Source organism: Hordeum vulgare, chromosome 6H, assembly GCF_904849725.1.
Source record: "Hordeum vulgare subsp. vulgare chromosome 6H, MorexV3_pseudomolecules_assembly, whole genome shotgun sequence".
NCBI lineage: Eukaryota > Viridiplantae > Streptophyta > Magnoliopsida > Poales > Poaceae > Hordeum > Hordeum vulgare.
This window is the reverse complement of record NC_058523.1, coordinates 492,942,751-492,968,321: the sequence shown is the minus strand read 5'-3', so window position 1 is coordinate 492,968,321 and position 25,571 is coordinate 492,942,751. Positions and strand designations below refer to the sequence as shown.

The window sequence follows — 25,571 nt, the reverse complement described above, 5'->3', positions numbered from 1 at the left end:
AGCTCACTTCTTGGTAGTCCTCTAATGATTAGATTAACAGTGTTAAGATTACCAAGCTTATAAATTCATCATCGTGAGAAGGATGTATGGGATCAATGGGAGGCGCATAGGGATATTCAACATACTTGCGCAAATGGAACTCATCAAATATATCAAGCATTTAATCTTTCCATTGTTTATAGTACTCATCATTGAGAATGGACACTCTACAACTGAAAATCCCGGAACTAGTCACGTTCATCTTTTTTCAATGATGATTAAACCAAGGTTTTGGAGACCTTGGCTCTGATACCAATTGAGGGATTGGTAGAAGGTGTGTCTAGAGGGGGTAGAATACACTACTTGCATAAATTAAAATCTTAGCCTTTTCCTAAATTAATGGTTGGCAAATTTTACCGATTCTAAGAAGTCTAGTGCACCCTACACATGCTAGTCAACATATATGGCAGCGAAAAAGTAAAGACTTTGCACATGTAATAAGGAGTAGAGTTTAGGAAGATCAAACACGAAGAAGTTGACACAGCGATTTTTGGCATGGTTCCGATAGGTGGCACTATCGTACGTCCATGTTAGTGGAGACTTCAACCCACAAAGGGTAACGGTTGCGAGGGTTCACGGAGGGATCCACCCACAAGGGTCCACGAAGAAGCGGTCTTGTCTATTCCACCACGGCTTTCATGCACACAGGACTAGCCTCACTCACGATAGATCTTCACGAAGTATGCGATCTCCTTGCCCTTACAAACATCTTGGTTCAACTCCACAACACGAAGTAGGAGGCTCCCAAGGGACACCTAACCAATCTAGGAGGCACCACCCTCCAAGACACGATGAACTCCTTGCTCTTGTCCTTCTAAGATAGTTTCCTCAACACACAATCACTCTCTCATAGAATAGGCATGGGTAGGAGAGATTGATTTAGTGGAAAGCAGTTTGTGGAGGCTAGAGATCAAGTTTCAAATGAATGGATTGGAATATCTTGATCTCAACACATGAGTAGGTGGCTCTCTCTCAGAAAATGGATCTCGCAATGAAGTGTGTGTTCTGAGTGCTTCTCCCACGAATGAGATATGGGTGGAGGGGTATATATAGGCAGCAGCCAAAATCCAACCGTTACACCTAAAATGGCCAACTCGGGGACACCGAAGTCATGAACTCGGTGGTACCGATTTGCACTAAAGGCAGCAACTTTTGAATCTCGGTGGAACCGATATACACAACTCAGTGGTACCGAAAAGGTGGCTAACAGTCAGATGGCACAACTCGATGACACTGATACCCAAACTCAAAAATTCCGATTTTGTGTACCGAGGCAACAGAAAGTTGGTCACCTAAATTCGGTAGCACCGACATGGTTTCGGTTGCACCGTTTTGGTGGCTATGGCTAGGGTTCTGTGTGAGATGAAAATTGGTAGTGCCGAATTGGAAAACTTGGTGGCACCGATTTTGTGTATGTGGCTTTGGACAGAATGGTTATGTGGGAAAATGACTAAGTATTTTCGGTGGCTATCTCTGAGAACTTGAGCAACCAGTTCATTTTAATATGTCATCCCCTTTTAATAGTATTGGCATTCCTATGGACTCAAAAGTGATTTCTCACAAATATAAAATGAAGAGTCTTCTAGCTTGAAGCTTGGGTCAATCTTATTCCTTTCTTGCATCAAGGGGCATCTCCACATAAGCCTTTAGCCAATGCTCTCTATGGACTATTCCTGAAATATACTAGGTAAAAGTGTTAGTTCAAGAGACAATGTATGTTGTCATGAATTATCAAAACCACCAAGGGAGCATATGTGCTTTCAAAAGCAATCGTGTTCTTGCATCTTACATTCTTCATGACTGTATCTTAGGGTTTGGTCTTGATGAGTATGTGCTCGATGAGGATGATGTGACCGGTGATGATATTGACCATGGCCATGGTGTGGAGGCACATGATAATGAACCATGTACCTCTCCCTCCCTGATCCATATGATTAACATTTGTTAGTCGGCAGGCCTATCAAGACAAACTGCCATTTGTTTAGTAGCTAGGTCTAAAACTATGCTTGGTAATGTCTCTATAGTGTAGTTCATATAGGAAGGTCGCCACTAGTAAATAAATTAAGGTGGCCACAATATTAGGCCTTGAGCAACCAAATGTCATGTATTTGCATTTTTACATGCCTAACTTTTAAGTGTTTTCAACTAAACGTCATGTATGAAATCATCTCTTGATGCAATTCAGCAACCAAACTGATTGCAAAACTTGGCTCAAGTCTTGTCCTAATTAACACAGTCTCCACTCAATCATGATTGGCGGAAACGTGAAAACTCGGTCGGGAACCAAGCACGTCCCTAACCCGATCGGGTGGCTAATGTCGGAGCCTTTAGATAGTATGGGTACGAAGGCTACCGCTCCATCCCTTGGAGTTAGTCATAGACTTCTGTTATGTGGTAAGAGCAAGTACAATAGAGCTGAGTCAGCTGGCTATAAGAAATAAAATAATATATTTGTGCTTAGTTGGAGGAAAGAGAAGAGGAGAGAGAAGGTAAGTGAGCTCTTAGTTAGGGTATCTTCAATAGTCGTATGATCATTGTTGGTCGTATGAACTTGAAGCAATGGTTCAGGCACAATCTCCAAGGCAAGCATGGACATTTCTTCAACATTTAGTGGACCCGCTTTTTTTTGAATGAAAGGGGTCGCCCCCCTGCCGCATTTTATTCAAATGAAGCAGAAATGTCCATCCATACAACCTCCAGACTCAATTAACAAACTAAGGGAAATGAAAAAGTCCTCAATGAAGGCAGAACCAAAAGGAACTGACCTGGAAAGAGGCATCTCAACTACCCATTACATAACTGGCTCAGCTCTAAAGATCTCCAGATAAGATGCAAAAAGCAGCCTGAGTCTAAGGATATTACAGAACCAAATGATCAAATCAGAGCCAGGCTATCCTCAACAGCTCCCCGCGATGTTTGTCGAGCAGAAGGACGAATTGCTTCAGCTCGCCCAGCTGTGCAGTGTCGCGGAGAACCTCCCATTGTTGCAACACCCCTCTTAACTTGGCAGGATTGCAGCCCAGACCTCTCCATGTACGTCCCTGGAAACAAAACTAATTTCTCAATTTCCAGGTACTCCACAAGGAGGCAGCAATCACCATATTAAGAACAGGTTTCTTTTTGTTTAATTTCCAAAAGGAAGAGACATCAGTAATGCAAGTAATTCTATGAACTTTAAAAAACTCAGAAATGACAGATCAAATGAGGTTAGAGTTCACACATCAAAGAACATATGTTGAGAAGACTCAGCTTCATTGCAAAATAAGCATGTATAATCATCTAGAGTCTTTCTCTTAGCCACATTGTCTCTAGTTAGAACCTTATTGTACAAACAAAGACATAGAAACACATGTATTTTTTTAGGACAAAGTGTTTTCCATATTGTTTCTCCAAGAGGAGAAACCACACCACCAAAATTGATACACTTATAGAAAGATTTTACAGAATGACTACCATTAGCTTCAAGGAGCCACACAGGTGTATCAGGAGAATCAGATAGAGGATAATTTCTAATGTGGTCAATAAGGTTTTCCCAATCATTCATGATTCTACCATCAACACATCTTCTAAAAGATAATCTAAGAGAAGTTCCATCCCAGACCTAGGACACAGTACATTCCTGTTGACTACAAATATCAAACAACTCCCAAAATTTTACCTTAAGGGAACATTCCCCAGCCCATGTGTCATGCCAAAACCTAACATTAGCACCATTACCAATCTTCCAATGGTAAAAGTTCCTAGCAGCTTGCAATGCCTAGGAAACACTTTTCCAAAAAGGAGAGCCTATTTGTTGTCTGGCCTAGAATATATTCGGGTTAGAAACATTATACCTATAAGTTATTACTTTCTTCGAGTCACTAGAATTATTAAGAAATAATCTCTTCCCCAAGAAGCCAATAGAGCCATGTTATATTCCCTCACATTGGGTATCCCCAAACCACCAAATTCCTTTTTTCTGAATACCAAACCCCAGTTAGCTAAGTGGAATTTGTGCTGATCTCCTATATTCGCCCACAAAAAGTGAGCCATTTGGGAGTTGATAGCATTAACAACCCAATTGGGAAACTTCATCACTGCCATAAGGTACGCTGGGATGCTCACAATACAAGCACAAAGTAGAATAATTTTGCCTCTATATGTCAGATATCTACCCAACCAACCAAAAATGCCCTTAATAATTCTATCAATTAATGGTTGTAAATCTTCCCTCCTTAATTTGTCATAATGTAGTGGCACTCCCAAATACTTGATAGGAAATGATCCTAAGTTACAGCAGAAAAATGGGGGGGGGAATTAGCCATGTTTTCATCAACATTAATAGTGATGAGGTCACTCTTATGAAAATTGATTTTCATACCCGAAAGATTTTTAAAACAGCATAGAATCCATTTGAAATTCTTTGCTTTTTCATAAGAGTCCTCTAAAAAGAGGATAATATCATCCGCATAATGAAGGATAATTATCCCACCTGGAATAGCATTAGTGAGTAGCCCAGAAATTAAATTGTGATTAGAGGCTTTATTTAGCATCTTAGAGAAGATGTCCGCAACTAAATTGAAGAGGAGAGGGGATATAGGATCCCCTTGTTTAAGACCTTTTCCACCTACAAAATAGGAACCTGTGGTATCATTGATTCTAATACTAAATATGCTTTGAAATAGCAGACATTTGATCCAAGAATTCCACCTAGGGCGAAAACCCGTGGATTCCACCATTTCAAATAGAAAATCTCAACTAACTCGATTATAAGCTTTCTCATAGTCCCGTTTAAGCACCTGGAGTGTTAGATTTTTTAACCTCATGAATCCCTTCATGAGCTAGAACCACACTCTCCAGAATATACCTGCCTTTAATAAATGCAGTTTGGTTCGGGAAATCAATCTATTGCTAATAGGAGATAGCCTATTAGTCAGTGCCTTTGAAAAAATCTTAACCACACAGTTACTAAGGCCGATAGGTCTAAATTTTTTCATAGTCTTGGCATCTGGTTCTTTTGGGATTAAAATGATTAAAGCAAAATTTAGCCTATGTAACCTCCCTTCCTCAAAGTCTCTCACCAAAGCCATACAATCTGACTTGATCAGGTCCCAAAAGGTTTGATAAAAAAGAAAAGAAAGGCCATCAAGGCCAGGGGCACCATTGGCATACGAGCCAAGAATTGCCTCTTTAATTTCCTCCTCCGTAAATTTCCTTTGAAGATCATCATTTTCATTATCACAGATTAATTCATCTTCCTGCCAGAAAGCAGGTCCGAGATGGATATTATGTCTCTCTTCACGGGCAAACAAACTTTTATAAAAGTAAGTTGCAATGTTTAACATCCCTTCCGTAGTGAAAACAGGGCCCTGGTCCCCAACTAATTCAGACAAATGGTTCTTACGATGTCTATGATTAGCTAGAGCATGGAAGTATGCATTATTTTTGTCCCCATCTTTAATTCTATGATCTCTAGATCTCTGCCACAAGGCAATCTCCTCTTTTCTCATAATATTTTCCAACTCAAATTTGATCTCTTTCATACGAACTTTATCCTCCCCGTAACATGGTCTGTTTCCGCAAACACATCTAGTATGTCAAATTCCTGAATCAGATCTCTATTTTTCTTCTTAATAGCAGCCTCTACGTTCGCATTCCAACCTTTAATTTTCTTCCTAAGACGTTTGGTTTTTGAAATCCAGACATCAATGGCCTCTCCTCCTGAACTCGGGGTATTCCACAAATTCTTCACAATTTTCCTAAATTCAGGATGATCCAACCACCATTTTCAAACCTAAACAATTTTGGAGAGGTAACTCTCCCAGCCATAGTGTCAAGTAATAAAGGAGTATGGTCACTACCAATCCTGGCGGGGGCCCTCAGAACTGATAGAGGAAACAAGGTATCCCAAGAAGGGGAGACAAACACTCAATCAATAGTAGCATAAATGGGGTTTTCCTAATTATTGCACCAAGTATATTTCCTGTTGGCAATATTAATCTCCATCAAACCCCACTTATTAGCCCAATCATTGAAGAGGAAAGTAGTCGATTGATTCACATTGCCACTACTCTTATCAGATTTTGATCTGACAAGATTAAAGTCACCGCCCAGAAGGATGGGATAGGATGCACAACTCATCACCTCGTGCAACTCCGCAATAAATTCTAATTTATGATCATTATAAGAAGTACCATAAATTTCCACGAACTGCGAGACATAATTATCAATCTTGTTCCTAACCATGCCAGTCACACAAAACTTCCTATTAATAAAACCAATGACTTCAAAAACATCATCATTCATGCCCACAAGGACACCCCCCGCAATTCTCCGGGCAGGTAATTGATGCCATGTAAACTGAGATTACCAGAAATGCTACTGAGTGTATTGATATCTATGTTCTCTTTCTTGGTTTCAAAGAAACTAACGAAATCCACTAAGTTAATTCTAATAAACTCCCGCAGGCGCTGAATTTTACCAGGTTGACCAAGACCTCTAATATTCCAAAAGGCTCCTATCATGAAATCTTAAAGGGGTGAGATAGGCTACAAAGCCTTCTGGATTGTCTTGGGCTTGGGCAGACACCATCTAGATCAACAGCGCCATTTGATCTAGTAGCATCATTCCTTTTAGTCAGGGGAGATCCCCTCTCATCACTATGTATAGGTGTGTAGAGATCATCAGGTAATACAGTTTCAGGGTTAGCATCAGCAAATTCCAAGCATCTAAGATGTTCTCTAAGCATTAAATCATGTATAATATTATTTTGTTCCTCACAATCATCACCCACACACACATCAATGCTAGACACTTGATTAGCAAGCACATTAGTTGCAGTATTAACAAATGATTTACCTTGTAAAGATGAAGGAATCTCCAGGTTCTTTTTCTGCAAGTATGTTGTAGCTTTTTCCATAACCTTAATGTTACCATGTTGCCTTGTGATAGGTCTAGTAGAGAGCACAGGCCCCCATTTCTTCACCATGACTGGATCACCTTTCAGCTTCTTTTCCATCTCAGCCATTTCTAGTGATTCCATTAAGGATCTTTTAGTAGAACCAATGTTGGCTGCGATCTTCTCAGGAAGGCAAACCATTTTAGGCATAACAACATCCTCTTCTCCTTGAGAATCACCCATTTAAAACTTCCTAAGCTGGGCAGAGCAATATTCCATGTGGGAGCAAATATCCATATCCTCTTGAGTAATCACTGCAGCAGCTTCAGGAAGGTCCTCCACATGAGCAGGGGGAGTCTTGTTTTCAGCGTCTTCAATAAATTGTTCATGAAGTTCATCATTCAGGATCTTGGGGTGGAACTGAGTTGCAGACATATATGTTTCTTCCACTTTGCTACCAGAACCAGAAGGTTCACCACTTGAGAAGTTAGCTTTATCCAATTCATCAATAGGTTCATTAGTTCCCTCCTCCAAAAAATATTTATCTTGGTCAAGATCCTCCTCAGCTTATCCTTATCTCCAATATCCAGGTCAGGATCCTCATCATCTCTCTCAGATCCTTCTCCAATTTGGGTAAACCCCTCAACTGTAAAGTACAAAATGTATAGCTTCTTTTTCATCTCCACCAACCTCTCATAAGGGATTCTAGTAGGGTCTCTACAAGCAATTTTGATCCTGATTTTCTCATAGAAACTTTTGAAAATTCCATTCCAATCCACATCTACTAGGATACCAAAACAAGAAGCTATTTGAGCAAATACTTTCCAAGCACGCCATTTGGGGGGAATCCCTTCCACTTGGATCCACACCTCAGTCAGCTCTCCGAATGGTTCTAACATACCAGCCCATTCACATATCTTCACAGAGACACCATCTATACGAAGATCAAAAGCAAGGAATTCTATGAGGTCTTCCACCTTCTTCCATGGTGGGAATCTCAGTAGGAATTTCCTCTCCTCTAGCTCTCTGATCTGTCAAGGCCATTCTTTCCCTTTATAGAAGATGCCATTCAGTTGGGTGATTAGATCTGAGGCACAAACCTCACCCTTCAGGACTCTAAGGATAGCACAATTCTTGTAGTTCAGCCAATTAGAATCAGTAGCCACAAGGATGTCAATGTGGTAGAAACCCAAACCTGTAGCTGCACTCCCAAAGTATTCTGCAGAAGGTTGAAGGCGAGCCCAGGCAATGCAGTTGTTCACATTATGAATACCACAACAAATGAAGCACTTCTTAGGCTCTACACAATTCCCTACATAGTGGCCAGGCCAACTGTAGTTGAAGCAGATCATGTCTTTGTACCTTGGATCCAGAGGCTGCACCACAGGGGTTGGGGGGAGGACAGGGGCTGCAACTTGCCCAACAGTGTTGGCTGGGGCTTTAGGACCATTGCCAGCAGGTGGCTTCGGGGCTGGTACCCCCATCTTTGCAGCAGGAGCAGCAGGGGGAGGGGGAGGAGCTCCCTGCCCCCCTTCTTTGGAGGCTGCCTCTTAGATCATTGTTGCCTCCGCTGATCCATATTATTCTTCACAGCAGCCGCAAAGGAGATGCTACAAGGGCCAATCCCTTCACAATTGATCTGGAATTGGGTAGGAACAGGGTCAAACCGACCAGGACGATCTACAGGGTAGCAATCCTCAGGAGAGAAGCATCCAGATCTGAACAGGTTTTTCCTGATCAAGAACAGATGGATACTAAGGTAGGAGCTAAGGATAAGAGGTGGATATATGTGGCTAGGTCTATTCTGACGGCGGCTGGGGGAAGGGATAACCCAGAGCTGCCCATAAAAATCTGCCACCTCTTCCTCAAAGTTGTTATGCAAGCCCGAACACATATTTCTCTTCTCCGCTTTCCTACGAACCACAGATCCCCTAATCACCAGTTTTAAAACCATATTCGCCCCCAGAAGAGGCCAATCCTTCTCTGATCCTTTGTCAGTAGCCTTCACAGAAGTAGGGATGTCGTTAGCCTGGTAAGCTCCAGGATTACAAACGGCATTTACTGAAATTCGACCACTCGACCCATGACCATCATCAGAATCAGACTTGGCATCAACCTGCCATCCCTTCTCTAAAACCTTACCGGCAACCTCTGCAAAAGCAGGAATGCCGATAACCTGGTGAGATCCCAGGTTACGAACAAGAACTACGGGAGTTCGACTACCGAGCACAAGCCCAACATCTAAATCATACTTATCATTATCATCTACCCCGAAACCCAATGGAGGAACAATCCTCGAACTACCATCCCCAACCCTGACAAAATTCACATCTGCACAAGCAGAGATCAAAATCGGATTCAAGTTTGAAACGGCGTACCTTCCTCAATCTCTAAGGAATCTTCCCACGGTCACAAGGCCATGGAGGAGGTTCCCCCACCCGAGATCCCGTGGTATGCCCGCGGCGTGCTCCAGGGTCACGCCCACGAGCAGCGCCAGTCAGGGACATCGTGGAGGGTTGACTCCGGGAGGTAGGTACTCCAGTGGGATGTCGGCTGCTGCTCGATTGACGGCGGCATGATGTTGAGCCTGGATGGGCTCGTTGACTTGAAACGCTGCCATCGCACCGCCTGCGTCGGGTCGGCCGATTCCGCCTCCTGGATAGCCCAGAAGATGAGTTCGTAGTCCATCCCACCGTCGTCACCGGCGAAGCGGCACCGCTCTGCGAACGTACTGTTGCGGATGACCTCGACTCAGATCTTTGGCCAGGGTCTCGGTTCGGGAATCTCTCCCGCACCACCCGCGGTATCTCCTCCCTCGCCGCCGGTGAGTGAGAGTCGATTACTGAAGAGCTTGTATGATGTGTTGTTGGTTACTAACGTGGACACTTATACCAACGATTGAACATACAGACTGTTGAAGATGCTCTTAAGAGCCAGCTCTAGCACGTACTTCTAGGCACTTTGTAAGAGTGAAAGGTATGCCATATAATAAAAAAAAATAGTACTTTTTTGTAACCAAGTATTTTACATGTTAGCTATAAGATGGACTATAGGTAATATGACAATGTATTATAGCCAGCAGTTGGTTATACTATTAACCATCATCTAACAGGTCGTAGGTCCAGGGCTACCGCCGCTGACTATGGCGGTAGCTTGTAGTACTCCCTCTATTCGTAAATATATATTCTTTTTCTAATACTATTATCGAAGGGTCTGATTCGGGTAAACTGTAGCTCCTGGTCATATGGATTGATGGCCACACCCCTTTCAAAAATAAATATAGTTTTTTTAGAAAAGGAGGATGACCCCCGGTCTCTGCATCAGGGAGATGCATGCGACCATTTTATTGATTACTCCTATCCATATGATGAAGGGGTGCAAGCTGAGTCAAATACCCAGACCTCACACCTAAGCCTAACATCTAAAGTCGGAGGCCCCGACCGAGCCACATACCGGGTCAGGGGCACAAACCGGCCTGACGCACTCACATGTGTCGTCGCCACCATCTTCCACTGGTTCATCTTCAGAGCAGATTAAGGTACCAGCCTTGGCAGGTGCCTCCGCCATCGACGCCACCATGACGCCAAACGACGACATCCACCTCCGCGAGTCCATCTCCAAGCAGCGGACATAGATCCATGCTAGGATAGGGCCGCACCACCGCCGTCGCCCACCACCCAGCCCCAAGGTTCCCAAAACGGCGCCTTCAAGAAGGGAACGACGCCGTGAGGGCCGCCGCCGCCCAACAAAGTTAGGGCTTTCGCCCCGGAGACCTACGGGAAGGGGAAGTGAGGGGATCAGTCCATACCGACGCTTCCAAGAAGGGGAACGGCGCCCTCACGCGTCGCCGTCGACGCGGCCGGCCATGGCCGGCCAGGGATTTCGCCCGAACTAGATCCCCGTCACCAGCAGCGCCTCCTGTACAGAACCGACGACCCAAGAAAGCGCGGCACGACCAGGCTAGCCCGCACGGCAAACATGGGAGGAGGGGATGCGCCAGATCGCGCGCACCGACCACTGCAGAAGCCGCCGCCGGCCACCAACGACCACTGAATCCCGCCGCCCGCGCGGCTCGAACGCCAGATCCACCGCCCTCACGGCTGCTAGCTTGACGTGCCTCATCCATGGAGCCGCCGCTCCAGATCCGGAGTTCCCCACGCAGAGGCAGGGTAGCCAAGGCCCCGCCGCCACGATCCTTGGCGCCCCGGGCTTGTCCGACGGCTGCCTCACGTGGGGGCGAGGAAGGCACGGGGAGGGAGTTGGGCGGCTAGGGTTGGGAGGGGGAGGGAGGGGGAGTGGTTGGAGTGCCACACACTGCCAAGCGCTCACGAACAGTAGGGTCAAAGCACGCCTCGGAAGTCGCTTAATATAATCAGCCTACGCTAAACGCCTTTGCAGGTTTTGCTTGTACCCTTCCCCACCCACACAACAGTCAAAAGCTCAGGGCTCGAGCATTCACTCGTCTCACCGGTCACGGACAGGGGCCGGCCGCCGCAGGGCTCCCTTGACCCGTTGTTGCCCTGGCGCTGGCGCCACTGCCACCACCTGCGTCTGCGTCTCGCTGCGCATAAAGCAGCACCGTCCCGGCCCGCGAATCTCTCCACCCTCGACGCCGGCTGGAGGGGTCAAATCTTGCAAGTACATCCATCGCCCACCACAGTGTCGCGCCCACTGCCGCAGAGCGCCGCAGCGTACGTCCTCGCCGGAGAAGGGAAGGAACATGGATAACGACGCCGGCGTGATCCCATCCTCGCCCTCCGCCGACACTTCCTCCTCCTCCTCCGACATCGACACCGAGGTGCGCACTGGCCATACACACACCACCTTACAAATCGAGCTGATTCAGTATTCTTAGTGCTGATGCTCGTGTGCCATTGACATGCGTGGTTTCGTTGGGTGTAGTCCACATGCTCGTTCTTCCGGGACCGGAGCACGACGCTGGGGACGCTCATGGGCGTGTCCCTGGCCGACGGGGAGGACCGGCCCCCGGAGACGCAGCAGGCGACGGACGAGCAGGAGAGGCCCCGCGCGCCGGCGCCGGGGGAGGAGGGCTGGACGTGGCGTCGGAGGTGGAGGCCGCGGCGCGGCGCCAGCTGGTGGCGGCTGTGCAGGGACGACGTCGGCGGCACGACATCGCTGGCCCACTTCCTGCACATGGAGAGGCAGCTCTCCGGCGACGGCGGGGAGGTGACGGTGCCGCTGTTCGAGAACGGGAGGGTGCTGCCGTCGTCGTCCGCGACGGCTGCCGCGGTCGTGGAGGATCAGAGGGTCAAGTGGAAGCTGCGGAGGTCCGCCCAGGGGTCTTTATCGCTGGCCAGGCTGCCGGTGCTGCTCACCGGCATCTGCAGCGGCGGAGCCTGACGATTGAGTGGGAATGGCTTCAGCGGTGCACGCCGGATTAACTTTTATTCGTCTTCTGTCATTTCGCCTGCTCCATTTTTCTCCTCAATTTTTACACGCTGATGCAACTGATGAGCCATGATTGTACTGGGAGTTGACTCGGGCTCTCTTCTTACGTGATGAATGAATGGAATTGCTGCATCAAGTGTCATGGCGTGATCCCATTCTTCTGTGTCGCAAGGATGATCGAAATATTTCCCTTTTCTTCGCAATGACAGTCTCTATCATTGCAGCAGCAGAATTCAATTGCAAGATGAAATGAGATCCTGATGACCTTATCGTGTCGTCAGTGTATCATAAAAAAGAGGGCTACCAAGAAGTAAGAGACAAAAGTGAATCCTCAATCGGTAGCCACCCGTGAACAGAAGCTTGTCATGTGATCTCTACGGTCATCATCTTTTTCTCTCTATATCTGTTCAGATGCTATAGCTAGCCACCCGTGAACACTTCCTCCGAGCCGTCAGAGGAACTAGAAGCTCTGTTTATATTCCACTTGCTAAATTTCCTCTGTCTTTTTTTAGTTGACTTACTGAACATTTTTGAATGGTGCTTCTAGTTCCTCCGCTAAGCTAGAATTACATCTGTCACAAATTACTTGTCTTAGATTGTATTTGTCCGGAAATGCCCTTTGGTGGATGGGTGCATCGGTGGACTTTAGAAAATAACATATTTTCGCAATGCAAACAAATTTTTTGAAATATAAAGGACAAGAAAATTTTCATAACAATAAACCTTCATAAGTGGTGTAGACAAAAAAATTAACATAAATTGGCCAATCTTTTATTTGGGTGAAGCTTGCAAACCATACTATTTTTTTAGTTGGGCTGGAGTTTTTTTTTGGGGTGAAGCTTGCAAACCATACTATTTTTGAATGAAAAATCACTGATCCGTCGTGAATATGTACCAAGTTTTCACAGTTTTATTTTATTGTATTGAAAGTTGGAAATATATTTTTTTAATCATTTAAAAAAATGATAGCCAATCCCTCGCCCCCCCCCCCCCCCCCCAATCCAGCAAAAAGCCGATCCATGTGTCTTTATACAAAAATCTAAGAGAAGTAAATTCGGGGACAGAGTGAGTACAATATTCTTAGCACGCTAAAATCTTACAACTTACAATTATAACACAACATTTGCCATGTGATCTCATGGGCTGGTATTTGAGGTCAGCATCTTTTTCTATCTTTCTGTAGCCACCGGTAAACATTTCATAGACGTCAGAAAAACTAGAAGCTCTTTTATTGATAAACATTTTACGTAGTGCCAATATGAGCACGTAAACATCTTACAAGTATAACAACACTACAGATACAGCCCATACACCCTCCTGATCTTTTCTTTTTCGCAGGAGAGGAAATGGCTATAGATAAATAACTAAATAAATAATAATTAGATACAGTTATTATTAAACCAAACAAATGAATGGCTAATGATGCACTACTCCAATACTCTTGCGGTACGGCCAAGTCAGTCAGAGAGAGATCTTTTTGGATCTTTTATTTCCCTGTGTCTAGATGGCGAGTGTTAGTCGTCGGCCCACTCGGCGGGGTTGGGGTGGGCTGAGAAGTAGGCGAGGAGGCCCATGAGAGGCGCGTTGATGTACGTGGTGGGCTCGGACTGCTGGAATACGGCGCGCGCGTCGGGGAAAGCGTCGGTGGCGTCGGTCGGCCCGCCGACGACGGCGCCCACCAGCAGGTTCGGGTTGGGCGCCGCGGTCGCATAGTACGCCGCCCCGGCCTTGCACCCGATCCTCGCCGGGTGCGCCGCCACCGACGGGATGGAGCTGCCGCGGTGGTGGATCCGGCGCGGGAACCGCGGGCCGTAGCCGACCATGTAGGACATGCGCAGCGGGTTGTCCCCGAGGATGTAGTCCACCTGCCGCTTGGCCACCTGCCGGAGCTTCGTCGGCGGCGCCGTCCGCCCGCCGCCGCCGCAGGAGACGTGCGCGCCCGCGTGGCTCAGGTAGTTGGAGTAGGCCAGGATGAGGAAGGAGAGCGACGTCACGTGCTGCATGTTGCTGCCCCCGACCTTGAACAGCAGCCCGCCTGCATTCCGTTTCTTGATTGATCAGTGATCACTCCTCCCAGTTGTTCACAAGATGAACCTCATGTTTTCTTGCTGTGTTTGTGGCGAAACAAACCTGGGGAGTACTGGATCTGGGGGTGGTCGGAGATGCCGGGGAGGAGGGTGCACATGAAGTTGTTGGCGTTGACGCGGAAGGACTGGAAGTACTCGTCCTTCCCCATTAGGACCTCCTGGTCGATCAATCAAGAACACAACAACATATTAGTACTGACAGCAAGTGCAGTACTATGATCCAGTTTTATTAGCTGGTTGTAACTTGATTCGAATGGCAGGAAGGACATGACTGGCATGACGAGTCGAGAGTGGAGACCCGTGAGAGCCTCTGAAAAGTGCCGCTACCGCTTGCCGCGCCGGCAGCATGCGGAGCACAGGGGCCTAGGTAGGAGAGGCCAAGATAGAAGAGACAAGTATCCTCCTCGTGAAGTCTCCTATTTGCTGGTACGCCACCACCGTGCACTATACACACTCCATTTGTTTACTACTGACTGGTCATTGATTAATCTAATCTGAACCGGGGTATATCATCCAGATTCAGGAATCAGTAGCATCTACCAGTCAGGGTAATTTCAGAATGGCTGATCCGTTGGCAAGACGTATGTGCCCATCATAAGAAACTAACTGAATCCACATTTGTAAAGCTTAAAAGGCGTAAAGCAGCAGGCAAGACAGTCAATCATTAGATTCGAGTGGCTTGCTAGCTTATGTGTACTCTTTTATCATTATCAGCATCTGTAGTTCTGTACTGCATACAAAGGCCAAAGCTGCATGCGGAAGGGATATCACCTTGGAGATGAGGACGTTGATGCCGGCGTGCTTGTTGTCCCAGCCGAACTCGTTGATGGAGTCGCTGGCGCCGAGCACCACCTCGTTCTTCTTGATGTACTGCCGGTACTCCCTCCTCCGCGACGCCTTGTGCAGCCACGCCGCCGCCCACAGCAGCTCGTCCTGGTACCCGTCGAAGTCGCAGTAGCAGGGGCACACCGCCGCGTGCAGGCTGCTGCTGTAGGCGCCCCGGTACCTGTCCGCGAACTTGAACACCTGCTCATTTTTTTCATGTCAGAGCTGAGCTGACACGCACGGCACATTTGAGTCGTCAGAGTGGAGACAGTTTGCGACTTACGGCCATGGCGCGGTCGAGGAGGCGCTGGGAGTAGACGGGGTCGGCGTCGCGGAAGACGATGGAGCCGGCGGCGAGGGCGGCGGCGGTCTCGGCGGCGACGTCGGAGCCCGGGTGGGAGGGGTCGACCTTGTAGACGGTGCGCGGGGTGTCCATGTCCTCGGGCCGCTCCCAGCAGGAGTGGTCCTTGAAGGCGTCGCCCACCTGCACGTACACCGTGTTGGGCTTGGCCGTGGCCTTCATGAAGTAGTCCGTCGCCCACCGCACCGCCTTCCTCGCCTCCTCCTTGTGCGGCCCGAAGCTGCGGCCGAAGTCGATCAGCCCCCACGACATGAGCGTCGCCGTGAACGCCATCGGGAACCCGAACTTCACGTTGTCGCCGGCGTCGTAGTACCCTCCCGTCAGGTCCACCTGCAGCGCATTGCCATGGAAATGGAACCATCACCACTTTTGCACAAAAGAAAATACAGTATAAACGAAGCAGAACATTGTAAGATGAGATGCGAGTCGTACGCCGGCGGCGGCGCCGTCGTGTAGGCCGGAGTCGCGGCGCCAGCGAAGGCGCTGGTCGGGCGGAAGCCTGCCGGATCGCTGACCCTCGAAGAAGAGAATGCTCTTGTGGAGGGCGTCGCCGTAGTCGTGATGCCCGGCCGACGCCACCGCCGGCAAGAGCAGCAGCGCCAGCACAAGCGCAGACGACAGCCCCATTGCCGCCCTGACCGCCAACGGCAAGACCGGTGCTGCGGCTGACCGGAAGAAATTAAGCTAATGCAATGGCAATGCAGCACCGTTGGATCGGTGCTCTCGGCGGCTGAGTGACAGAGCGAGGAGCGAGTGTGTGTGCGTCTACTGGAGTCAGCAGGGCCGTGGTTTAATAGTGGCCGGCGGAGGAGAGGTGAGTGAGGTGGTGTCGGAGCCGAACGGGCGGGAGGTTAAATACGGCATGTGACGGGCGCAGGCCGGAGTGACGGGAGGGGAAGGAGGCCTAGGATGCCCGGCAGAGGCCAATGCGGCGGCTGCACGTGGACGTGGCGAACGTTGCGGCGCCGGTGGCTTGGTTGGCCTGGAGCTGAAGGCTTGAATGTGCTGCTGCATTACTCCACAGAACTACTGCTAGTACTCGCTCTGCAGTTGCAGCCGTCTGTGCCGTTGGTTTGGTTCGTTTTGGCCGTTGCTCCATCAGAGAAAATGTGGCATGGCATTCAAGCATGCTCGTATAGTACTCCAGAGGAAAATGTCGAGGAGTGCGTATAATGTGGTTTCGTTTCTTCGTTTAGCCAGACCGAATGGATAAGAGGGTTTTGGAATGTGTCTTTCTGCGGGGATTTTGACAGGGTTTTGTTGTGATCAAAGTCCAGGAAAATGTTGCACTTTTCCTTCTTTTGAGGGAAAGAAAATTGCACTTCTCCGGTGGCGAAGATGGATCAGTGATCGGCGCAGCATGCATGGCACTCACTCATCATATCATAGTAGGAGTAGAGGACGGCGGTGATGTAGATGGTGGGAGAAAGAAAGAAAGAAAGAAACGGTCATCCGGGGGAGCAGTTACTAGGGTCGGCCCCGGTGCTCAGCGTGCACTGCCTGTGCCGGTCAGTGATTCATCAGTGCTCTTCTTTCTCGGGCTCAGCCGTCACTTGTGCTCTCTACCAACCCTGGATAAGGCCCTGTTTGGTTACAGGACTAGAATTAAAAAAAAGTCCCTATATAATCAAACGGAAGGAACTTTTTCTTAAGTGACTATAATAAAAACTTTATTAAGTGATTTTTTTTTCTTTAATCCTTAGGACTAAAAAATGTTTAATCCCTTAAAACCAAACACCCCTTAATACTACTGAGCCTCGCCGAATGATCCATGGTCCTTACAGAGCATAGTACAACGGACTCCGGAGGGTCGACCCGTGCGTTGCAATCTACCACTACTACTACGTTGCCATGAGCCCATGACGACAAGCACGACGATCTTGTCATTAGCGTGCTCATCAGTCCTCACTGGTGTGCATCCGTAGCAGCTTCGCCGAATCTGACCGTTGGGCCTGGTGGAAAAAAGGGACCATGCATAGCCCGTAGGCACGATGGGGCCGCCCGTAGGCAAGGGGACGAGGCCGACGGGAGGAGAGCCGTTAAAGCCTGCGTCCTTGCTGGCTGATGCCAAAGAAGAAGAACCTGTAGAAGAGAAGCGTGGCAATAGACAGAGCTACAGGTCGATGCTACTACTACGTACGTACCCTGCCGTGAGCGAGGGGGAATTAAGAACATCTTCAATACATGATGTATATTCTGATGCTTCAAATTAATAGTGTAAAAAATTGAAGCAGCAAAAAATGCTTTTTACATTTTTGAAAAATGCTTAATTCGAACAGATGGTCCAAACGGAGATGTAAAACAGTAACTTTAACATATGGCTCAAAACGAAGATGTAAAACCGACCGACCGCCATGCGGCTGGTGTTCAGCCACTGTACAGCCGCACATCTTTTTTTTCTTCGTGGTTGCTGTTCTTCGACGACATCTGATGACGGCGCCAATCGGAAAGAGTTAGGGCGGCGACGTGTGGAGAGAGGTCGTGGCGGCGGAAAGTGGAGAGAGGTCGGGGTGGCGGTCCAGCGGGGAGCGGGCAGCGGCGTGTGGCGTGGGGCGAAGGCGGACGGAGCTAGGAGGGCGTGCAGTGCGGGCGGCGGCGTGCGGTGCGGGTGGGGGCAGGCGAAGCGGAGGCGGACGGGGCCGGGGCGGAGTGGAGCTGGATTTTCGACGGGGCAACATCACGGAGCTGCGGAGGGCGGCCGCGAGACGCCCTCCGGCGGGGGAGGCTATGCGGGCGAGGATGGTGAATGGCGGCGGCGGTGATTTGGGACGGTGACGACGATGATTTGGGCGGTGGCGACGACGATTTTTGACGGCTGATGCTCGGGTGGGCAGGCGATCGCAAGCGGAAAATAAAATGAACTGCTGGTTGGTCCTTTCGTGGGGAGCCGTAATTTTACATCATATGTATCTCGTGATGCAAACTTGCATCACGACGTGATGTATTTTACATCTTCAAATGGTGGTGGTTTAACTTTTTTACATATAGACCACCTATTGAAATAACGTTTTTTATTCTTGAAAATCTAAAAATTAGGTATTTATACGTATAAACCGTCTATTAGAAATGCTCTAAATGGTCGAAGGGGCGTACGTCCCTCGGATCCTTGCGGCCATGGTCGATCGATCGATTTTCTAACGGCTAGGGGGAGGGAGAGAGTGTGGCCGGACGGAATGACGGGGGTGTCTCGTCGTCCACTTTGCGTGGGAGTCCCGACGGCCGGAGCCACATGGCCTGCATGCGCGCGGGCGGCGGCTGCAGGCTGCAGCCGTGGTGCTATGGAATGGTTTGCTTGGGAATGGCCGCGCGTCGCATGCCTTTGGCGTTTGCCAGCCGGCCGGAGATGGGGAAGACTTTCGTGCCGCGGCGACAGGGGAGTCACGGAAGGAGTACTGTACTACTCCTACAAGTAACGGTCGTCTGAGAGAGCTGTGAATGCTGGTCGAGTTGTATCGCATGCTGCGGGCGAGTGAATGAGCTTCGGCCTCCGGGGGCAGATCGACACACGGCCAACGGTATGATCGGACGATGGACGCTCAAATGGGCGCCGGGCCGCTTGTTGCGCAAGAATCGTGGTGGCATCCCTGACATCCTGTCAGTGGTTCCGAGACGATTGGAAGACCAAAATGGCAAATCCAAAACCGGCAAAATAGACTAATTTAACCTCTTTGCTGAATGAATTCACACACTAAACCTAGTTTAAAAAAATTCACCGAGCTGACCATTTTGTGTGGCGCCCGACGCATAGGCGTCACACTACACTGTGTGACGCCTAAGACGTCGACGCCACACAAAAAGGCCACGCTGGCGCTGCAGGGCCCACCTCCGACCGTGTGACGCCTAAGCCTCGGGCGTTGCATATGCTGCAGTGTGACACCGAGAGCTTAGGCGTCACACATGCACTTATGCCTTATGCAGCCCGTCACCGATACATGCGTGCATGCATGCACTGGTGAGGTGGAAGTGCGGCGGGCCCTCGGACCGCGCGGCGAGGAGGTGGAGCAGCTCGAGCCACTGCGTTGGCGGCGTCGCCCTTGTATGTCGCGGCGGTGTCTTGCTCTGACTGCCGCTTCAAGCAGCGCGCCCTGGCGCTGGCGTTGTCGGGGGCCATCATCCGCTCGTTGTTCGTCTCCCTCACCCGACGGTCCACCCCGCGCTCCTCGCCGTCTCCGACGTCGGCCTCGGAAGGCGACGCAGGTGAGGGCGAGCAGTGGCGCCTGGCCGCGGCCGACCTCTCGCGGCGGCCACGCGGACGCGGGATGACGCGGTGGAGGAGACCTCGCGGTTGAATCAGTCCCTCGCCGAGCTGGAGCTCAAGCTCGCGCGCCTTGAGGCCCGCGTGCTCCCCACGCCGGTCGCTGCCGTCTTCCCCGTTGAGTCCTTCCGTCATCGTGCGGAACCTCACGCGCGCGCTCTCCACCCACCTGCGCAGCCCCGCGAGCCCCGGCCCAACCTCGAGAGCTTCCTGAACGATGCCTTTCACGCGGACTTCGAGCTAGACACCGCGGACCCGGCGGGCCGGTGCGAGGCCAACCTCGCGGCGTACCACGCCGTGGCGGTGCTGACCTGGGAGGAGGTGCTCATCCACGGGACGAAGCACTACAGCGATGGGCTGAGCCGCTTCTGCGACGCCAAGATGAGCGAGGTGGTGTCGTCCGTCGGGTGGGCCCGCGCGCCCGTGGCCGGAGGCGCTGCTCCAGGCCTTCTTCCTGGCGGCCAAGGGCGTGTGGGGGGTGCGCCTCCTGGCGCGGTCCGTGCACCCGCCGCTGCCCGTCGTGCGCGTCGACCGCGGCGCCGCACTTCCGCCTCACCAGTGCATGCATGCACGCATGTATCGGTGGAGGGCTGCATAAGACATAAGTGCATGTGTGGCGCCTAAGCTCTCGGCGTCACACTGAAGTATATGCAACGCCCGAGGCTTAGGCGTCACACGGTCGGAGGTGGGCCCTGCAGCGCCAGCGTGGCCTTTTTGTGTGGCGCCGACGTCTTAGGCGTCACACAGTGTAGTGTGGCGCCTACGCGTCGGGCGTCACACAAAATGGTCAGCTCGATGAAATTTTTTGAACTAGGTTCAGTCTATGAATTCATTCAGCAAAGAGGTTAAATTTGTTCATTTTGCCTCCAAAACCTATCTGCAGAGCAAGCGTATGGACCAGTGGCAAAGATGGTTTCCTATAAGAGAAGAAAAGGGCGAATAGGGTTTCTAGGCTGCATTTTACTAGTAATATACTAGGAGGATTTGGCAGTTTTCCTTATGAAAAACCTTCACATTGGTTCATCTTGTATTATGAGCATCGGAAAAAATAAATTACATTCAGATCCATAAAGCATCTAGCGACTCCTACAAGCATTGAAGTGAGTCAAAGGCATGACGCCGTCATTGCCCCTCTCTCGTTGGAGTTGGACACAACTTGTTATAGTAGACAGTCTAAAAGTCATTGTACTAAGTCCTCATAGTACGAGCGCCCCAGGGCAGCAACTCTCGCTGATGAAGAGACTAATAGATCAAATGGGTCCAACTTGAAGGCACACGAACGTAAATGAATAAAGATCAGATCTGTGTCGTTGTTTTCTCACGGCAGATGCCATGGGTGTGTGTGTGTGAGAATAGCCGAGGAAGATGGAGCAGACGACTCGCTATTTGCTTCTTGTGTATGGGTGTGTGTGTGAGAATGGCCGAACCTCTGCATGGAGGGGGGCTAGGGGATTTTATAGATGGACCCCCCGGCCTACAAAATGGATATTAGGTATAATATGGGGGGCCCGGCTGGTGGCCTCTCCGGTTGGCCAGAGGACCCACTGATGATTAGTCTTGTCGCTGAAGGGGCCCGCCGGCTACGAGGTCCCATCTGGCCCTCGGACCCGTCGGCTGACGAACAGGATTGGTGCGTGCTCCCCACGCAGGGCGCGAGCGGTACGATGGTCGTCGTCTTGCGGGATCTGGCGCCGGTCAGCGGTACGGTCGTCTCCATTGTAGCCACGCCGGGCCAGGTAATGGAGTGGGTGGTGGCGTGCGGGTACTGTACATGGTTGACGGGTCGTAGCCGGCACCAGTGAGTGGTACGACCGCCATCACTGTAGCCATGTGTATGCTTCTCCATCGTACCCGCGTTGAGGTACTTTTGCCTTTAAGCGAAGGCCCCTCTCACATCATGAGGATCGATGCGACAGGTGCCCTCGAGCCATCCGGTCAGAGAGTACACGGCTACGCTCCTAGCCGGTCAGGAGGAGCCGATAGTTGATGAAGCTTTCGCCCCTCTCTACACCTAAGTGTGGGGAGTAGGCTTGATGAGCCTACCCCGGGGTTACCCCCCCCCCCCCGGTCAATCTGGGAAGATCCACCAAAGACAACCACCGACCAAATGTTACGAAATTCGTTAGAGACACACCTTCGCACGCCCTCCGACAATGTTAGAAACACCACTGAAACAAGACTAGGGGGAGAACATTATTCCATCTTCACGAAGCCGTTGTCGTCTCACCTTCGTGGGCTGGACAAAACAAAAATAAAGAGAACATCTAAAAATGGACTCTCTGAGCCCCCGCAAGGGCTCAGATCCACCGCGCTCCATGGCCTTAAGGCCACATGAGACGAGGTTGATTGGCGGTGCCGTGAACGGAAGGCTCGAACCTTAGTCTCCTCCTCGCTAGGGAGGAGAGGACGAAGGGGTAGGCTAGCCTCTAGTTATCATAGGAAGGTGTGGCATTCAATAAAAAATGGTGTTAATTACTAGCTGGTTACTTTAAAATTTTAGTTCCCCTTGTATGTAATTGGTAATTGTTTAGCAAGTGCAATTTGGTGCCAAGTAGGGGTAGGCATTGTCGTGGTTATAACTTAAGTTCTAAAAGAATAAGATTCAAAATGTCAACTTTGAAGGCAACAGTTGTCGAATCGCTAGAAGGGATGTCTAGAGTGAGGGGTGAATAGACTACTTGTACAAAATAAAATCTAGCCTTTTCCCAAATTTGATTGTTGGTAGATTTTAGCAATTCTAATAAGTCTAGTACACCCTACACATGCTAGTTAACATATATGGTGTTGGAAAGTTAAGACATTGCACATGTAAGTAAGGAGTAGAGTTTAGGAAGATCAAACGTAAAGGTTGACACGACGATTTATGGCGTGGTTCCGATAGGTCGTGCTATCGTACGTCCACGTTAGTGGAGACTTCAACCAACGGAGGGTAACGGCTGCGAGAGTCCTGCTACCTCTTGAGTTTGCGTTGGTTTTTACCTTGAAGAGAAAAGGGTGATGCAGCACACTAGCAGTAAGTATTTCCTTCACTTTGAGAACCAAGGTATCAATACACTAGGAGTATCAAGACAAGTCACTAATGTACCTGCACAAAAACAAACAAACTTGCACCCAACGCTATAAAGGGGTTGTCAATCCCTTCACGATTAATTACAAGGTGAGATCTGAAGGTGGAAAGTGCAACAAAGTAAAAGTGGAGAGCTGAAAATATGATGTGAAGTAGACCCGGGGGCCATAGTGTTCACTAGAGGCTTCTCTCATGATAGCAAGTATTACGGTGGGTGAACGAATTACTTCGAGCAATTGATAGAACCGCACAAAGTCATGATGATATCTAAGGCAATGATCATACATATAGGCATCACGTCCGAGACAAGTAGACCGATACTGTCTCCATCTACTACTATTACTCCACACATCGACCGCTATCCAGCATGCATCTAGTGTATCGAGTTCATAACAAACAGAGTAACGCCTTAAGCAAGATGACATGATGTAGAGGGATAAATTCATGCAATAGATATAAACCCCATCTTTTTACCCTTGATGGCAACAACACAATGCGTGCCTCGCTACCCCTTCTGTCACTGGGTGAGGACACCGCACGGTATGAACCCAAAACCAAGCACTCATCCCATTCCAAGAATTATAGATCAAGTTGGCCAAACGAAACCCACAACTCGAAGAGAATTACAAGGATACGAAATCATGCATATAAGAGATCAGAGGAGACTCAAATAATATTCATTGATAATCTGATCATAAATCCACAATTCATTGGATCTCGACAAACACACCGCAAAATAAAGTTGCATCGTATAGATCTCCGTGAAGATCATGGAGAACTTTGTATTGAAGATCCAGGAGAGAGAAGAAGCCATCTAGATACTAGCTATGGACCCGAAGGTCTGTGGTGAACTACTCACGCATCATCGAAGAGGCAATGGTATTGATGAAGAAGCCCTCCGTGTCCGAATCCCCCTCCGGCAGGGCACCAGAACGTGCCCCAGATGGGATCTTGCGGAGACAGAAGCTTGCGGCGGCGGAAAAGTATTTTCGTGGCTCTCTTTGGCAGTTTTGGATTTTTAGGGAATATATAGGCGGAAGAAGTAGGGCAAAGGAACCACGGGGGGGGGGGGCACAAGCCTGGTAGGCGCCCCCCAGGCCGCGGAAAAAACACGGAAAAAACAGGAACTGGCACTTGGCACTGAGTTAATAGGTTAATCCCAAAAAAGATATAAAATAGCATAATCATGCAAACAAAACATCTAAAGTTGACAAGATAATAGCATGGAACCATAAAAAATTATAGATACGTTGGAGACGTATCAAGCATCCCCAAGCTTAACTCCTGCTCGTCCTCGAGTAGGGAAGTGATAAAGACTGAATTTTTGATGTGGAATGCTACCTAACATATTTGTCCTTTGTAACTTCTTTCTTGTGACATGAATGTTCAGATCCGTAAGATTCAAAACAATAGTTTGCTATTGACATAAAAACAATAGTACTTCAAGCATACTAGCAAAGTGATCATGAACTTTTGAAATAACAAGGCCAAAGAAAGTTATCCCTACAAAATCATATAGTCTGGCTATACTCCATCATCCCCACACAACGAATTTAAATCATGCACAACCCCAGTATTGGCCAAGTAATTGTTTTCGCACTCTTACTTTCTCAAACTTTTTCAACTCTCACGCAATACATGAGCGTGAGCCATGGATATAGCACTATAGGTGGAATAGAGTGTGGTGGAGGTTGTGAGGCAAAAAGGAGGAGATGGTCACATTGACTCGGCGTATCAACGGGCTATGGAGATGCCCATCAATAGATATCAATGTGAATGAGTAGGGATTACCATGCAATGGATGCACGAAAGCTATAAGTATGTGAAAGCTCAAAAGAAGAACTAGTGGGTGTGCACCCAACTTGCTTGCTCACGAAGACCTAGGGCAATTTTGAGGAAGCCCGTCATTGGAATATAAAAGCCAAGTTATACAATGAAGATTCCCACTAGTATATGGAAGTGTCAAAACGAGAGACTCTCTATCATGAAGAACATGGTGCTATTTTGAAGCACAAGTGTGCAAAAAGATTGTAGCATTGTCCCTTCTCTCTTTTTCTCTCTCTCTCTCTCTTTTGTTTGGGCTCTTTGGCCTCTTTTTATTTTTTTGTTTCCTCACATGGGACAATGCTCTAATAGTGATGATCATCACACTTCTATTTACTTACAACTCAACACTTAGAGCAATGATGACTCTATAGGAAATGCCTCCGGCAGTGTACCGGGATGTGCAACGATCTAGCTTAGCGTATGATGTTCAAACATCTCGCTATCTATCTTACGATCATGCAATGGCAATATGAAAGTGACGACACATGTCATGAGACGGAACGGTGGGAGTTGCATGGCAATATATCTCGGAATGGCTATGAAAAGGCCATAATAGGTAGGTATGGTGGCTGTTTTGGGGAAGGCATATGGTGGGTTTGTGCACCGGCGAAAGTTGCGCGGCACTAGAGAAGCTAGCAATGGTGGAAGGTGAAAGTGCATCTATACCATGGACTCACATTAGTCATGAAGAACTCATATACTTATTGCGGAAGTTTTATTAGTAATCAAAACAAAGTGCTAAACGCATACTCCTAGGGGAAGGGTTGGTAGGTGTTAACCATCGCGCTATCCCGACCGCCACACAAAGGATGACAATCAATAAA

At 48.8% G+C, this 25,571-nt stretch overlaps 2 protein-coding genes and 1 pseudogene across 2 annotated transcripts; 2 read left to right on the top strand and 1 right to left on the bottom strand.

Moving 5' to 3' along the window:
• Positions 1–11,356: 11,356 nt before the first annotated feature.
• Positions 11,357–12,457, top strand: LOC123401916 (uncharacterized protein At3g17950-like). The gene is made up of 2 exons (XM_045095780.1): positions 11,357–11,714; positions 11,819–12,457. Exons 1-2 carry the CDS (start codon positions 11,637–11,639, stop codon positions 12,275–12,277), a joined length of 537 nt encoding a protein of 178 aa, XP_044951715.1. The 5' UTR covers positions 11,357–11,636; the 3' UTR covers positions 12,278–12,457.
• A 1,075-nt stretch (positions 12,458–13,532) lies between these two features.
• Positions 13,533–16,420, bottom strand: LOC123401915 (endoglucanase 6). The gene is made up of 6 exons (XM_045095779.1): positions 16,317–16,420; positions 16,031–16,271; positions 15,521–15,928; positions 15,184–15,438; positions 14,456–14,570; positions 13,533–14,360 (listed from the first exon to the last, which is right to left on the bottom strand). The coding sequence occupies exons 2-6, from the start codon at positions 16,223–16,225 to the stop codon at positions 13,840–13,842; spliced, it is 1,494 nt and encodes a 497-aa protein (XP_044951714.1). The 5' UTR covers positions 16,226–16,271; positions 16,317–16,420; the 3' UTR covers positions 13,533–13,839.
• A 1,532-nt stretch (positions 16,421–17,952) lies between these two features.
• Positions 17,953–20,451, top strand: LOC123405663 (annotated as a pseudogene).
• Positions 20,452–25,571: the final 5,120 nt, after the last annotated feature.